Source organism: Hordeum vulgare, chromosome 1H (genome assembly GCF_904849725.1).
Source record: "Hordeum vulgare subsp. vulgare chromosome 1H, MorexV3_pseudomolecules_assembly, whole genome shotgun sequence".
Taxonomy (NCBI): domain Eukaryota; kingdom Viridiplantae; phylum Streptophyta; class Magnoliopsida; order Poales; family Poaceae; genus Hordeum; species Hordeum vulgare.
In genome coordinates this window covers 35,588,049-35,606,090 of record NC_058518.1, presented here as the reverse complement: position 1 = coordinate 35,606,090, position 18,042 = coordinate 35,588,049, and the positions used below count along the sequence as shown (strand labels likewise).

General features: G+C 45.1%; 1 protein-coding gene across 1 annotated transcript in view; it reads left to right on the top strand.

The window, feature by feature from the left end:
- Nucleotides 1-18,042, top strand: part of LOC123396168 — a 34,981-nt gene that overhangs the window by 271 nt on the left and 16,668 nt on the right. The window contains exons 2-8 of the mRNA XM_045091215.1: nt 1,221-1,405; nt 1,494-1,584; nt 2,525-3,031; nt 3,252-3,578; nt 5,525-5,610; nt 5,718-5,746; nt 5,841-5,902. Coding sequence (XP_044947150.1) covers nt 1,221-1,405; nt 1,494-1,584; nt 2,525-3,031; nt 3,252-3,578; nt 5,525-5,610; nt 5,718-5,746; nt 5,841-5,902 — 1,287 coding nt within the window. The remainder of the gene's footprint in view (nt 1-1,220; nt 1,406-1,493; nt 1,585-2,524; nt 3,032-3,251; nt 3,579-5,524; nt 5,611-5,717; nt 5,747-5,840; nt 5,903-18,042) is intronic.

Genomic DNA, 18,042 nt, shown 5'->3' with positions numbered 1-18,042 from the left:
ATAAGTTCCGTCAACTTTGGAATATACTGTCATGGAATGGTAAAAGAAGCACATGCATTGTATGTTCTATTAGGTACCAAAATGAATAGTCCCATTTTTCTTACAGAAACAGTAGTGGCAAGCCTTGTTTCGAAGATCCAATTTAGATATCAACACTACTAGAAGGATTGGATGTGCTTTGCTGCGCCGTTAGTGTTGTTAGGTGTCTTTAAAAAATCACTTTGTTTTGAAATATAAGGTGTATTACTTTTTCAAAAAGGTAAACCTTTTAAGTTTGCTTAAATCTATAAAAATATATATCAAAATCCATAATATCAAATCGATACTTTTAGATTCATCATGAAATGATTTTTTATATTATTTTGTTTAATATTGGGATGCCGATATTTTTGATCTGAACTTCGAAGAATTAGGAAACATAGGGTGTTTTTGGTTCTAAGGCAAGGACAGTTTTAGCCTTGCCTAGCAAGGATATGTGTTTGGTGGAGTAATGATTTGTTTGCTTTTGGAGGCAAGTTAGCTCGTAACTGCAGCTAAATCCTTGCCTGGCTGGGAGAGCCGTATTGGCTCTCTCGCGATGGCAAACTAATGAATCGTGCATGAGACCATTCATGTAACTGTAAACCGGGGCAACACAACCAAACAACATCGCTTAGCTCATGTGGGCTATGGCACAAACGGGCTAGTTTAATTTAGCCTGGCTAGCAAATGAGCCAAACGTACCCATAGTGTTCAAAACCGGATAACCCAATTCTAAATTTTATACCTCAATTGGTTGTGAGCCCTTAAAAATTAGGAAGCATAGTGTATAGTATAAAAGAAAGAATTATATGAGAGAGATTTAAGAAATTGTTGACCAGGTCAAAATCGGGTGACCCAATTCTAATTCAAGACCTCAACTAAATGTGGGCTTTTCAACTAGGGAGCTTAGTGCTATAGAGGATTGCGATCTATTGTTGCACTGCTGCATTTGTTCAAAGGTTATTTTTCTGTTTCTTCGTTTCTAATAAACTAGCATTGAAGGCTAAGGGTAATAAACTCCTTGGAAAAAGGATACCCTACTGAGTTGCTGAGTAGGTCCCAGCAGCCTCTGCTGAATTACCTTCAAGCATTCTGTATTCTTTCATGTTGTCTAGGTGTAGCACACTAGAATTTGGTATCTCAGCAGGGTGGCAAATTTGATTGGCATGGTAATTCAATCTCACGCTTCCCTTTTTCAGCCAATATCACTGCAAACGGTCCACGGAACTGCGGCAGTGGAAGCTCATCATCAAGAAGATAATAGTAAAGGTACCACTGATGGAGCGCCCACGGAGGAGTATGACCCGTGGGAACCTCCCCATCCTCCTCCTCGCCCCTCATTAGCTGACTTGACGTGTCCTGCTCAACATATGAGGGAGGTAAAGTAACTAGCCCCTCCTGAGGCGATATATATTTATCCCACTTCGTCCCTCTTCTTACTGCACTTATTTTTGTGGTGGTTCTTGACTGAGAATTCTTATTTTACAGTACATGCTTCAACTGCAGCGTTTCCTTGCTGACGCCAGAGCTACCAATATAATTTCCCCCGACCGCACTCCCAGGGTATTTATACTTGTTCATTTTGTATGATAGATTGATTATGAACTGGCATCTAACTAATATTCGTGTCTCTTTCATGCAAAATATTTCTAGCTATCCTGTATGTTGGAACAATACAATTATTTTTTGTGTTTCTCATCCCTCAACTATTATCCGACTGTAACTTTCAACCCTGAAGTTTAAAACATCTCGTAGTTGCTCCCCTCAACACTCAGTAGTGTGCAGTTTTCATCCTTAAAGTGGTTCTGTCCAATCCAAAGCAGTTCTCAATGGCATCGTGCCTACCTGTTGTCCACATCACCCACCAGTTTCCCCCGCGCTATCAGTTCCCTTAAAAACAATTAACAAAATTGGTAAGAATTTCGAGAGACTTTTAAAAGTCAGAATTGTTTTAGACGGAGACAGAGACCCTATCGAACAAATAGAGGAAATGGGAAGCAAGAAATGTTCTAGAGAAAAAGTTCCGAAAAATCACATCTGTTTTTGTATTAAAGAACTTCTAAAAATGTAAAATGCAGAAATAACTCGACTTTACGGAAACAAAAACATGAGGGACACATTTTCTTTCTTTTATAAATTTTTTGTTGTATTAATTTATTTATTTAGTTCAATGTTGTAATAAACATATGTAATATATCACATAGAAAATTTGTGACATGCTCGAACTATGGTGGCGATGTGACCTACATATGTAGGCACCATGTAATATGAAATTGCTTTCGAAACCATTATGAGAGATGAGTGTTGCACGGTATTGAAATATTCATAGTAGAGGGCTCAACTTTGGGTGGTTTAAAGTTTAGTGCTGGAAGCTACATATCTAATAGTCGAGGGATGAAAATTTGCACTTTGTCCTAATTTCAATGGCATAAAATGCCTTTGCTAGTTGGATAACTGAACTGATTATCTTTCAATTTGTTTATACATGGATTGATCCATCTAGGAAACGCTCGTGAAATATTATGGCAAACACGATCGTTTGTCGGCCGTCCTCCGAAAGGATAGTGTTCCACGCTTCCTCCGCATCTTCGAGAATTACAGGGAGAGCTTCGTTTCTGATTTTGTCATCATTCCACAAACCCTTGACTTAATTATTCTACATAATGCCCTGCGTTGTGCTAATCTTGTTTTGGAGGGGAAGTCGCCTAAGCTCTGCGAGATACGTGCCAACCCCAACTACATGACCAGCTTTGGGTACTCCCCCCTCCACCAAGCTGCAGAGTCATTCTCTGCCGAAATGGTTGAGTTACTGTTCCGCTATGGTGCTTCGGCCAATCAGCGCACCTCGGGTAATAAAATCATCCAGGGCCTCCTCCCACTCCATGTTGCCATCGAGAACACTTGCCAGCATAAGTATCTAGAGGACAACCTATTAGTTGACGAGGATTATCGGAAGGGGAATGTTGAGTACATCTACAAGCTCATATATCTGCTTTGCCTGCCTGAGATGGTTCGTGTTAAATCCCTCCTTACATGCTTTGGTTACATATAATAGCAATAAAGAAAGTTCAGCTCATCAGTTATTTAAATCCACCACTCTCAAAAGTGCTTAAGAACTGACAATAAGTTTTAAGTTATTTTTTCTTGCTGATAGAGTTTGTTGTGAATCTTTGTTATGTATACTATAAGCACTTTAACTGAAAGCTGATCTGTATTGGTGACTTATGCAGAAGATCTTCTTGGACACCACTAGATCGCTTGCAGCTCACACTGATAATGTAGTCGATGAGCTCTGGAATTACATCAAGCAGGGGAAGCTTGTCCCTACTGCTATTTTGCTCCTTGCAGCTCAAAATCATTGTCGTAACCTCAATGTGTTTGACATAATCAAGGCTCGTATTGAGGATTCTATGTGTGGATTAGGAAGTAGTAAAAATGCCAAGGAGAAAAAGGAGCTGAAGGAGATGAAAGTACATCTTATTAATGCATTGGTTCTTGTTAGGATAATTCACAAAACTGGTGAAGCTCTTGAGGCATATATTCAAACTCACTCAGAGGTACCACATTTTCATTTCATCGTGGTTTTGGTTTTATATTGTCTTTGGACATCCCAAATCTTAGTATTCTAATATGTTATGGTTTGGATTTTGAACCTTCAAATATTGATCGTAGAGAGAGGATACTGTACAACAGTTCCCTTGCCAACCACAAGGAGAAGAACAAGAGTATCTATATCTCGATCATTTTGTACTTTCTAGTGTTGTCTCATGTCTGTTCTTTTAGATTTTTTCGGCCAAGTATTTCCTTTAGAAAATCGATGACAGAGGCGACTGTATTGTTTAAATGAAATACTAATAAGTGGTATACCGCAGTCCAACGGGTTGGGTTTGCGTATTTTCCTATAAACTATTTACATATTGTAGCTGCTGGGTACTACTTACTGGTTGAAAATGGCTGTCGTTACTATCACTATTTAATCTATTTTGAGATACTTGATTGCTTTCCCATACCAACCTTACCAAATGTTGGTGTCACCAAAACTCAAGCATGGCCAATAGTCTGGCAAAACAAGAATTTTGGTTTGGATAAATCTGGATTTTGAAACTTTGGGTGCCTGTTCTTTGGTTTGAAGCCAAATAGCAAAGGTGTCACTGCTCTACAACGAGTCTGGTCAATGTCATGTTGTCATGGCGACACTAGGTGCTGCACATAAATGAAGATAGTAGTATTAGTAATAATATCCTAGTCACATCATTCCTGTAGCCTGACCTTTGTACCCTGTGGGCCGAGCACCCCATCTTCTGCTCATAGCGACCTCCTAAGCGCCTGTCAGTGTACGCTTTTGGAAGTCCGTAACTGTACTTTATTTCCCTCTATCAATGGATGATACGCAGCACGTATTCGCGAAAAACACAACAGCAATTATCAACTACCAAGTTTATTGCTTAAGGTGATAGACTGACGAACTAATGTGATAGTAGCAAGTTTGTTGCATAAGATGATAGACCAATAGAATAACCCAAATTACCAAAAGCCATTCCGATGATCATTCCGTTCTCACCCACTCATCATTCACATCTTGGATCAATCAACGACACAAACATCCACATCTTCGCGAAGAACAGAGTTATTTCATCCAACTCATCTACAGTATTTTCTATGGGCCTCCATGTCTAAACATGAACATCCCTGGTAGCTCCCCTAGGGGAACTGTGACCAAGAAACAAGACACATTGACACTACAGATATAACGTGTTTGCTTGTGCCAAAAATTCCAAGAATCACTTAACTTTGGCAAAGCCTCTTTGTTCGTGTGTAAACATAACTTTGGCAAAGTGAAGAAAGTGGTGGAGAACCAAGTAGCAATGGGTACCACAATGTTTTTTTCACCAGCGTTGTCCCTCATCTTGTCAGTAAGCTTTAAATCAGATGTCCATAGATCAATGTCTTCTCACACTCTTGGCTTTGACAATCCACTCCTTAAACTTCATCTTGGCAATGACGCCAAGCATTAGGACCAAACAGTTGACAGCACAAGGGGTGCATTTATAAGTTTATGACTGGGCATGCTTGGCCATTAGCATCCTTCCCGTTGCCTCGTTATCTCCCTGTTGTCTGCAATAATTTTAACAATCTGGTCCTTTGTATGTAATAATTTCAACAACGTTCCCTACATGCATCTCTTTAATCTCTCCTCATGCAAGTTCGTCAAGTGCACCATACTTATGTGTTGGCACATAAGATGTCTATGTCTTGTTTCTTGACAGTGACATATATCTTGGTTGTTTTCTCCTGGTTACAAACCCTGAGGATGGAAGTGTACTGGTAAAGCACATTTGAGATCTGTAGTGATAGACATGGCCATTTGGGTTTATGGAACAGGATAGTACGTAGATAGCACATCAGTTGAGTAGGCTTGGATACATATCAAGTAAATGAAACCAAAATGATAAGTCAAACTTAATTACTATTGTCACTTGGTTTATAGAAGAATTTCATGCAGGCATCTCATGAGGAAGTCCTTGGAAAAGTTTCAGCAGTTCTCCAGAATTATAGCGGAAAAGAAATCTGCATCGAAGACCTTGACTGGTTTGATTTTTAACTTCATGCTTTCTGCTTCTATGGTTGTTATCATTTTGTATCCATAGATGATTACTTAACAATATTTTGATTCGTTCTTTCTCATGCTCTTGAAGCTCCCCCTATGACTGTGGAGGGCCGGACGGTATGTTACATGAACACGGTTCACAGGTTGATATTTTAAATGTGCGTCGCAAGTTTTGCAAAATAGGCTGTAACAGTTCTTTCATGGGAAATAGGGGACACATATTTGACCAAGGCAGCCATTGGATCACCTACTCTAGAAGTCAAGAATAAAAGAGTAAGCATATTTGAACTTGAGTTCCTCTCGATTTTTCTATTTCTTATTTTGCTGTATGATGATTACCATATTTTTTATGAAATTTGAATTTTTTTTAGTTTCTTTCTACTGTTTACATTAATGTGGTAAAATTCATTTGGATGACGAGAGCGACACTCGAGTCTCCAGGCTATAATTTCAGGGATCTCCAATATTTTAGTTTACGTGTACAAATTCAACTGTAATTTGATTGGTAGAGCTGAAACTCTTTTTTTTAAATCACCCACGGGGGGCAGGGCATCCCCACTTGAAAGCATTACTCAAAGTGGCAAAGGCGTGGTTACAGGAGTGCGCAGGTAAAGGTATTGGTACCAAGACATAGCAGCCACCTTTTTATGAGCAAATTTGAAGGTCCAGAGGGAGAAATCATTTTCAAGATTAAGAATCGTAATCCTAGTCATGTGGTCCTCATTGTGAAAAACACGACCATTCCTAGAGTCCCAGATTTTCCACAAAATAGAGAGCGCGACCGACAGCCAAACGTAATAGTCGAGTCCAGCTGGCAAGGCAATATCCCAAATTGCAGCAAGCGAGGGTAGAGCGTCTAGCTGTAGGGCATCCCACACGTTGACCGCTAACGGGCAGTAAACGAATAGGTGAGCAGCATCCTCCACCGGTGCAACACATCGGGGACAGATGGAATTGTTGGTGATCGTTTTCTTGAGGAGATTGTGCTTGGTGTTGAGCCGATCCTTGACAAGGACCCATCCAAGAATCTTGACCATGATCGGAACCTCGGACCACCGTAGTGGTCGATGTCGTCCTCGTCCGTGATGATGGAGTAGGCCCGTCTGAAGGAGAAGGGCATGCCGTGCAGGAGGAACCTATCATCAATAACATCATTTGGGACAAAGTCCTTCAACAAAGGCAACACATCCACAAGATCGTTTGAAGCAACATTAGTAAGGAGATTTCGCAGGTTAGTTAGTAATACGTCCTTCATGACGCGATACACTAAAATGGTAAGGTTTATGGAGTGGGAGTAAAGGTAGGGGTATATAGTGTTAAACATGATGTAACGTGATGTAATAGGATAGATTCACGGTTGCGGTTAGGAGGTTGTTGATACCCTAATGAGGTTTATCTTCTCCAACCATAGCTGACTCTATCTCCTCCTTCTATTCTTTGTTTCTCAAGTTGTAATCTCAACCGTATGTATGCGCTATCCACGGAGGTGGACCCCTTCTATATAACACGCCAGGCGTCCCTCTAATGAGGCAAGACACTTACCGCAAATCTCACATGGTAATAGAGCCTCCTCTTCCAGTCTCTAGCTCTAATACCCTCAACCAAGCGCTAGCCATGTCTTCCTACGGTGCTTCCCAGCCGAGCCTGAACGGACAGGCCACGGAGAATCTCTCCCGCAAGAACTACGTGTTGTGGCGTGCCCAAATCACGCCGCGTCTAAGGGGAGCCAGTGTCTTCGGCTACGTCGATGGCACCTCGCCGGGGCCGGCCAAGTTTCCCATCGCCAAAGACAAGGACGGCAAGGAAACCTCTGAACCCAACCCTCACCACCCAATCTAGGTCAGGGAGGATCAGCAGGTGCTTGGTTACCTGCTGAACAACCTCACCAAAGAGGTGCTCATTACGGTGACCGCGACCACCTCAGCGCACGGGCTCCTGGCGGTGCTGACAGGCATGTTCTTGTTGCAGTCCTTGAGCCACGTCAACAACATCCGTGCTGCCTTGATCAACGCGTAGAAGGGCAACCAATCGGTGGCCACCTACATCGCCTTCATGCACGACCTCGCCGAATGGCTTGCATCCGCTGGCAAGTCGATCCAGGATGATGAACGGATCTCCTACCGCCTCCATGGGCTGGCATGGACTACCAGCCGCTCATCTCTTCCCTCGAGGCCTGGGTGACACCGATCACCCTCGACGAGCTCTACGCCATGCTCAGCAACTTCAACCAACGGGTCGCCCAGTTTCAAAACTCGGGCGGCGGCTTCAAGTCCTTCGCAAACGCGGCGACTAGCGGACGTGGTTGTTTTTCCTCCCATTCCCGTGTCTCTCCTCGCTCCAAGGGCAAGCCCTGCAACACCAACTCCCGCAACGGCCCCCGCCTCCACCAACAATAGGGGTCACCGTGGTGGCTCCACCAGCTCCCGCCCGGATCCTGTGTGATGTCAGATCTGTGGCAAACATGGGCACATCGCCAAGGACTGCTGGCATCTCTTTCACGAAGACGAAGCCTCCTCTGAAGATGATGCGAAGGTTGATACTGCTGCTGATGGCTCCTATGGCGTCAACACAAACCGGTACCTTGACAGTGGTGGCACGAAGCATCTCACCGGTGAACTTGAAAAGGTAACTCTCCGGGAGAAATACCAAAGGAAGGACCAGATTCACACAGCCAGCGGTGTAGGTATGCGGATTTGTCACATTCGTACCCCTTCTCGTAAAATACATCATAGGAAAATTATGCATGTCCGCACAACACACAAAAATCTTCTCTCTGTTCATCGCATCACCATTGATAACCATGTTTTCGTTGAGTTTCATATTTTTTCATTTTGATAAAGGATCAGGCCACGAAGAAAGTACTCTATCGAGATACATGAGTTTGAGGTCTTTACCCGTTGATTCCTGAGCTTAGAAGATACAATAAACATGCTTGTGGTGCTATCAAGATTTTTAAAAATTCAAGTACTCGTTGAACGTAAGTTTGACAATAAGATCAATGTTGTTCAATCTGACTGGCGATGGGAATATAAAAAACTGAATTCCTTCTTCCAAACACTTGGCATCTCACATCATGTGTCTTGCCCTCATGCTCACCAACAAAACGGGCCTGCCGAACGCAAACATAGACATATAGTCAAAGTTCGGTTGGCTCTCTTGGCAGGTGCCATCATGCACCTCAAATTTTGGGACGAAGCTTTTTTTACAGCTGTCCACATCATCAACATGCTTCCTAGTCGTGTCATCAATAGAGAAACTCCTATGGAATGGCTCCTACATCCCAAACCAGACTACACTTAGGTGTGTTTGGTTGTGCTTGTTGGCCGAATCTACGTCCCTACAACAATCAAAAACTTATGTTTCGTTTCAAACAATGAGTCTTTCTTGTGTATAATGCTCAGCATAAAGGGGTCAGGTGTCTCGATGTCTCCACTGGACGTGTCTACATCTCACGTGATGTTGTTTTTTATGAGACTAAATTTTCTTTCTCTGAATTACACCCTAATGATGGTGCCTTGCTTCGCAAAGAAATTCTCTTATTACCCCCCCCCCCCCATCTCACCAATCTTGCACCGGGGGAAAACAACCGTAATGATCACTTGACTAATCCTCTCACCGAATTGCATGAGCCTTGTGATGTTACAGGAGACACTCCGGACAAACAAAGCTATGAACATCCTTCGGAAAGTGCCCCAGCCGGGCATTATTTCATGTGTCCCGATTCAGGGAGCAAACCCCCCTCGGGATCATCGCCTGTAGGTGCACCAGGTGTTCCCGCTGAATCCGCTTCGGGGCATGCGCTATGTGCCGCGTCCTGTGTGACCGCAACCGGTGCCCGTGTCTCTGATGAAGCGCACTAATCCCGGCTGGCCACGGGCTCGCCTACCGCTCGCGCCCGCTATCCGGTCGAATCGGTGTGGTACACGCGTCGGCCAACTGGCCTGGATCTACGAACCGCGCCTGCAAACATTTTTCCAAGCAATAAAGCATTGTGCTCCTGAACAGTTCTCTTCCGCTGCCCAAAAAAAGGATCTATGAACCGCGTCTAGCTGTTTTAAAGTTTTCTTGACAACTGATGATGTGCAAATGATCTTGTTTCGTACTAAAAGTGTATGCATAAGAGAGACACCTGCCTTTTCTGTTCCCTTTTGTACACTGAATTAACAAAAAAATTGTGGGGGTGGGTGGGGGGGGGGGAACGATCTATGGGAGCTTAGGATCTTGGGCTTATTGTTTGTACTGTCGTCACCTGCTATTAAGCATGCGATTTTTGTAGACCAAGTGGTAAATCAAAATGCTTGGCCAAGACTGTTCTTTATTTGATTGTTCGTGTGCGATGACATAGTAATCCATATGCAGGCTTTGTTTGTCTTGGTTTAGGTTGGTATCTTTATAGCTTACGTTTATTTGTTTCTACTACATACATCTGAGGGGTGGTTGGGCATGCGATTGTGCAGCCCAACGACCCGAGTTTAATTCTTAGAATTGACAGGTGATGCACACGGAGTTTTCTCCCATTTATTGAGGATCAAGTTTGGCGTGTGATAAAACTACTCATCAAAAAATCTTGATACTCATTTTAAAAAATTCTGAGGACCATGTTTATCTTGGTACTCATACTAAAATGGCCGTATGCATCCCTTGTTGGTGCAGAGGCCGGGAAGTGAAAATCTCTCCCATTTTTCGGCTAGAGTTGGAGGGGATGGCTCCTGAGGCGAAAGGAGGGGCGAACTCGGAGGCGGTCAACGGCGCTCTCTCCTCGGCCGTCAGAGAGCCGATCAGAGGGGGCTCTCCAGCCGCCCATCGGGCGAACTCGGAGGCGGCCAACGACGCTCTCCCCTCGGCCATCAGGGAGCAGATCAGAGGGGGCTCTCCGGCCGTCCATTCCCCTGAGGCGAAAGGAGGTGCGAACTCGGAGGCGGCCAACGGTGCTCTCTCTTCGGTCGTCAGTGAGCCGATCAGAGGGATCTCTCCGGCCGCCCATGAATCGCCGGGAGTGGAATCCATTTCGCTGGGCGACGCGGCGGCAATCAATGACGATGGGATCTGCAGGGCTACGCATCGGACCTGGACGGTGGAGTTCGTGGACACCTCTACCGAGGAGGAAGCGCAGAGATCGGGATCCATCAAACTCCATCAGGTATCTCGCTGGATCACTCTTAGGGATGATGACTATGATATTCTTGCAGGTCGTTACTTGACAGATGGGGAAGAACCGATGATCGGACAAACTATGGAGCTGGATGGTTACCAGCTCACAGTTAGACACCGTCATGAGGCTCATCAGGTGAGTACTGAACTTATTTCTAATCCATCTCTTGGAGGGCGATTTTGGGTCCTGGCGGATCCGGAATCGGAGGACGAGATTGAAGAAATCGATCCCGAGGTATTTGAGCGTTCTACTGCAGCAGCTATTGCTGTTCGTTTCGAGGATGCCATCAGACAACGGGTTAAAATTTCATCCAGGGGACCGAAGAAGACTGTGTCGAAGCACACCGTTCGTCCATGGATCGGCCCCTTGTCAGCGGTGCAGCTTGCACCGATTACACTTTCTGACTTCCTACCGGCGGCGAGATGGTGTGTAGCCAAGGGAAGAAAGAAGAAATTTATGGAAAGTCCGAAAATTGTGCCCACAGCGATAATTGGCCGTGTTCTGTGCGAGATCACAGGAAAGCTTTTTTCCAATCGGTAACGGAGGCTGCGGGGGTCGGTTCCGATCTGGCCAAAGTTACCTCCACTGGGTATATGGTCCAGGTGGAAAGCCCGGACTCCACGTCCAAGTCGGACAGCATCGGTTCTGGGTATAAGGCCCAGGCGTTGGCTACGATCACGGCAGATAACCCAGAGCGATTTGCTTCAGGCGAGAATCACGGGCACAACGCCTGTACGACGACACCTGAACCTAGGGTTCCTCGAATACTACACCGTGGCTTCCCATCGCTGGGTTCTGGAAGAGCTGCGCGGGTGCCTCCTCCTTCCATTGCTGTGAGCATGGCAGGCAGGGGCAATGCCAGACCGCCTCCGGTTGTGCCGCCTAGACCTGCTGCACAGGGGGATCGCCCCAACGCGAAGCAGCTGGCCGCGGCTCATATAGCTCGGCCTCCTGGGCCAGTGCAGGCAGGACGGCAGCTCGGTCCTCACGGTCAGGTTGGGGAACATGTAGATCAGCGGCCACATCAGAGAGGTCGATGGGGCAGTGATGGCGGCAATGCTTATGGGGAGGGCCAGTTTCGAGGGCCAGCATATGGGGGTGGCCGTGGGCATGCACCTCCCAACAACGGACCTAACCATTCGTTCACTGCACCGGCTGGGGATTTTGTTCCAGGGACGTCGGGACCCACTAATCACAAGAGAGGGGGATTTCGACAGAATTGGGCAGGTAGAGGCGGAGGTAGGAAGCCAAGGCCTCATCTGCCAGTTCAGGAACCGCCGGCGGATGATACTGCTAGGGAGGAAGTTCCAGAGAAGGTGGTGGCTGACCCGATTATACTTGAACAAGCTGCTGTGCTTGCAAAAGGAGAGGGTGGTGATAGGCCTTCCAAGTGGGCACGCAAGAAAGAGAAGATGGTGTGCTACCGTTGCGGTGAGGCGGGGAACTTTGTGTCTGAATGCAAGGCGGAGCTCTGTGTGATCTGCCTTAGGCCAACGCATGGTGGGGCTAAGTGTCCTCTTACAGTTGGGAATATGCCCGTTGTGACTATCTATGGCGTCTCCAGCCAAGAACTTATGTTCTTTGAGTCACCGGCGGCAACATCATCTCCTCACACACCGGATGCTGGGTTCACGGGCACGGTGACGGTGACTCGGGGAATCTTGACTGTCGAGCAGGTGGTGCAACAGCTTAAGGAACTTGTTTCCGCAACTTTTTGGTGGGACCCGGTTTTGATTTCAGACAATGTCTTCAAGGTAGTTTTTCCTACCAAGGAGGATTTAGCTCGTTTTCTGAAATTCGGTATGTGCAGAGTGGCTAGCACAAGCTGTGTTCTTGAGTTTGAGGCTTGGAAGAGTGAGGAGCCGAAGGGCGTTCCTCTACCTCAGATTTGGGTCCACTTTGCAGGAGCTCCGACCAGGGCCATGAATGACTTTCGCGTTGTTTGGAGTTTGGGCTCGCTTATTGGTAAGACAGAGGAGGTGGACATGGTGTTCACTAGAGCCAAGGGTATCGCGAGGATGCTTGTCAGCGTGCTAGATATTCAGATTATTCCAGATGAGGTCATTTGGACTTTTGAAGGGATGCGATACACGCTCCAGTTGGAAATAGAGAGTCCTACTCTTTTTGATTCACCTGGAACTGATAAGGATACCAATATGACCGATGGAGATGATGCAGATGGTGCTAAGGAGGATGGTAAGTCCTTTGAGCGAGGGCATACTTTTTCTGCTCAGAAGAAATCACAACCCACTAATGATATGCAACATTCAGACACTGTCACAAATCATGGGGTTTCTGCGACTGCCCTGGATCTGCGGTTTGGATCTTTTAAACCGGCATCGGCGCCGACAAAAGTCGGCCGGTCCTTATACTCCCCTTCGGGTAGACAGACAAGACTTCCAAGGTTCACAGGAAAGAATCCTCGGAACAACATAGGTATTCTGTAATCTACTACTATGTTGCAACCTGTCTCTTTGGAGGCATATCTAGCAGATGCTAAGTTTGCTTCTAACCAAACTGAGAATATGTTGGAATCGGAGACTCATCCAGAGAGGTGTCTTAACACGGTTGGAGATACTTCAGAGAGGGAGTTAGGTGCTGGGGATGGTATCGCTACCATGGATGACGTTGGTGATCAGGAGGAGCTCACTACCATGCATGGTATTGCTCCTCCACTTGGGGCCGCTAGTGCCGATAGTACACCAGCACCACTGCACTTCCAGCCGGCTGAGAATGAGATGATGGATGCTGGGGCTTGCAGGGGTGGGGCTTTACGTGTGTTACACCCTGCAGCCGACGGTCGGGTAGATGATGTGGCTCGCACCACTACGGAGGCTGACAGCCAGGTGCACATGGGTGCACACGTTCCTGAGCGAGCAGGAGGCGAGATGGGAGCAACGCTGGGGGAGGCCAATGGAGTGGCAAGTTTGAACACAAATGGGCTTACTGGGATTACTCGACATGCAATGGAAGAGGGGGCTGATGTTTCTGCGCCACGGCCTGTCGAGATCTCAGTTGATGACGTCATAGCGTTTGGCGGTGTTCCAGATCCGATGGGTCCAGACATACGGTCTAGTAATCGGGCACAATCCCAGCCGGACGTGGATGATTTACAGATTGGTCGTGCTATGAGGGCGGCTAGAATGAAGGATGTTCAGAATTCGACAGGTATGTCCATTAATACTGAGCATTCTATTCTTCATTTTTCACCGCAAGAAATCATAGATAATGCTACCTCTGTGGGGGTCACCATGGGTAGTAATAGTAAAGAAATTTCCAAATCTATTAACGACTTATTGGATTTAGAAGTTGATAGGGCTTTGGATATTATTCGAACCATAGCGGCCATTAAACCAATGAATGATGAGGCAATATCTAGCATGGGAGGTCTGAATTTACTATGTGATAATCTAGTCTCACCTGAGGACAGAGAGGAGTCTCAGGAGGGCTTACAGATAGATCAGCATCCCAATGCTACACTACATGAGGGTGCCGAAAATACGACTGGTTATATGGACCAGGAGTATGTTTCTGAAAAACCAAAACTCACTTATAAAAGGAGGGTCTATACTGTCTCTGCAAGTCGTAGGAGTGCTCGATTCAAGACTGCTAAAAAATTCCATGATGAAATATGAAAGGAATGTTTTGGAACAGCAGAGGTCTGAGAGACTTGGCTAAAATACGATTCCTTGCAGAAACAACATTACATCATAATCTTGATTTCATCGCGCTGATGGAGACAGGTAGGGATAATTTTACATCGCAATTTCTAAAGTCTCTTTCGGGAGGTGTTGAATTCGATTGGCATTGTCTCCCACCAAGAGGAAGATCCGGAGGGATCTTACTTGGTGTTCGGTGTCATACACTCCAAGTTCGAGAAGTAGTGCTTGGGGAGTTCTCCGTAAAATTTCGAATTAGAACCAAGGAGGATGGGTTCCAATGGGCTCTGGTTGCGGTTTATGGGGCTGCACAAGCACAGCAAAAGCCAGCTTTTCTGGCTGATTTGGTTCGAATTTGCGATGACACTTTACCACTAGTGGTTGGTGGTGATTTTAATATCATCAGGAGAGCTGATGAGAAGAACAATGATAACTTTGATGGCAGATGGCCTTTTATGTTCAACACAATTATAGAGAGTCTCAATCTACGAGAGATTGATCTCTCAGGTAGGAAATTTACTTGGGCCAATTCTCTACCTAATCAAACTTTCGAAAAGTTGGACAGGGTACTTACAAGTGTTGACTGGGAACAAAAGTTCCCGTTAGTCACTGTATGTGCACTTCAAAAGGCGATATCTGACCATACACCTCTCCTACTAGATTCTGGCCAGGCCACTCACAAAGGGAAAAGTGATGTTTTCTCTTTTGAATCAAGCTGGTTCACACATGAGGGGTTTGTCGACATAATCTCTAGGGAATGGAACAAGTATGCGGGTGGGAACTCTAGTGTTGATGTCTGGCAAAATAAGATACGACATCTTAGACAATTTCTGAGAGGTTGGGCTAAGAATATATCTGGGGTCTATCGAGAGGAGCAAGAGAGATTGCTCAAATTAATAGATACTCTAGATCGTCAGGCAGAAACTCGCATGCTGGATGACCAAGAGAGGGCTTTAAAGAACGAGTCTGAACATAGAGTCCGGATCCTTCTTCGCGAAGAGGAAATGAAATGGGCTATCCGAGCGAAAGTTAGGGCAATTGTCCAGGGGGATGATAATACTAAATTTTTCCATTTGATTGCAAACGGCAAACATCGGAAAAAGAGGATTATTCAACTTGAGCAAGATGAGGGTACAATAGTAGGTCATGAGAATCTAAAGTTGTACATCACAAACTACTATAAAAGGTTGTTTGGTGCTACGTCTCATAGTTTTGTGTCTATGGACGAGCATCAGACCGCGGATATTCCTTAGATCGGACAAGCCGATAATGAGTCTTTATCTGCTCCATTCCTAGAGAAAGAGGTGCTACAGGCGATTCAGGGTATGAAAAACGGTAAAGCGCCGGGGCCAGATGGGTTCCCGACTGAGTTTTATAAGAGATGTTGGCATATTATTAAGAAAGATCTTATGGCAATGTTTCACGATTTGTTCTCTGGACACTTACAACTCTTTCATCTTAATTTTGGTACCATCACACTGCTACCAAAAAAAGAGGGTGCCTCGCGTATTGAACAATTTCGCCCCATATGTCTGCTTAATGTTAGCTTCAAAATTTTCACAAAGGTGGGGACAGATAGGTTAACTAAGATGGCACATTCTGTGGTGCAATCTTCGCAGACGGCCTTCATGCCTAGCCGAAATATTCTCGAAGGGGTGGTTGTTCTCCACGAAACCCTTCACGAATTACATTCCAAGAAGCTTAACGGAGTCTTATTTAAGGTAGACTTCGAAAAGGCATACGACAAGGTCAAATGGTCTTTCTTGCAACAAACTCTACGCATGAAGGGGTTTTGCGAGATTTGGCGAAAGCACATCGATCATTTTATACGAAAGGGTAGTGTCGGTATTAAAGTGAATGATGATGTTGGTCATTTCTTTCAGACACTAAAGGGTCTTAGGTAGGGAGATCCTATGTCACCGATTCTATTTAACATCGTAGCAGATATGTTAGCGCTCATGATCAGAAGGGCTAATGAAAAAGGGTTAGTAGGGGGACTAGTACCACATCTAGTAGATGGGGGTGTTTCCATCCTACAATATGCGGATGACACAATCCTTTTTATGGAACATGATCTCAACAAAGCCAGAAACATGAAGTTAATATTATGCTTATTCGAACAGCTATCTGGGCTGAAAATAAACTTCTTTAAAAGTGAACTCTTCTGCTTTGGAGAAGCAAAAGAAAAACAACTTACTTATAATCAACTTTTTGGTTGTGAGAGTGGTTCACTACCATTTACGTACTTAGGGATCCCTATTCATCACCGAAAATTATCCATAAAGGAATGGAAGTGCATCGAGGATCGGTTTGAGAAAAAGTTGAGCTGCTGGAAGGGCAAGCTACTATCCTACGGAGGACGGTTAGTTTTAGTTAACTCAGTGTTGACAAGTATGCCAATGTTCCTTCTATCCTTTTTCGAAGTACCAGTTGGGGTGCGCAAAAGGTTGGATTTTTACAGATCAAGATTTTTCTGGCAGAGTGATGTGGTCAAGACCAAATATAGGCTAGCTCGATGGGATATTATTTGTAGACCCAAAGATCAGGGAGGGTTGGGGCTTGAAAATTTAGAGGTTAAGAACAGGTGTCTGCTCAGCAAGTGGCTGTTCAGGCTATCTGTGGAATCAGAAGGTATGTGGGTACAAATTCTGAAGAACAAGTATATACAGCAGAAAACCTTGGCCCAGGTCACTGTGAGACCTGGAGATTCACCTTTTTGGAAGGGTATCATGAAGACAAAAATAGCCTTTTTTAACAGGACTAGATTCATTATCGGAAATGGTGAAACTACTAGATTCTGGGAGGATACCTGGCTAGGTGACGAACCTCTGGCTCTTCAATATCCGCAGCTGTATCACATTGCCCAACGCAGACAGACAACTGTTGCGGCAGTGTTACATGGGATGCCTCTCAACATACAGTTTCGCAGATCCTTGATAGGAAATAGATGGGTCAGATGGCTACATCTAGTCAGAAGGCTAATGGATGTTAATCTTTCTGATGACCCGGATAGGATTGTGTGGAAACTCACTTCCAATGGGAAGTTTACCGTGAAATCGATGTATGACCATGTTATTGACAGTTCAGTCATTCCAAAATCTTCACATATTTGGAACGTCAAGGTTCCCCTTAAGTTAAAAATCTTTTTGTGGTTTGTCCACAAAGGAGTTGTTCTAACTAAGGATAACTTGGCTAAGCGTAATTGGAAAGGAAATCGGAGATGTACCTTTTGTCAGACGTTTGAAACTATCAAGCACCTCTGGACTGCCCTATGGCTAAAGTATTATGGCGCTCAATCCATATAGCCTTTAACATAACCCCGCCGACTAGTATTAACATGTTATTTGGGACATGGCTTGACGGGGTTAATATCCGGTTTGCTAAATTAATCCGAGTAGGAACTTCGGCACTTTTATGGGCTATATGGAATTGCAGGAATGACCTAGTTTTTAACAGACAACAATCCATTAACTTTTTGCAGGTCATCTTCAGGGCTACCGCATTGATCCGCATGTGGTCCTTACTCACTCCTGTGGAAACCAGGGAGCCTTTGGTTACTGGGTGTGCCCGATGGGAGATGGTAGCTCAGGTTATCTTCAGCC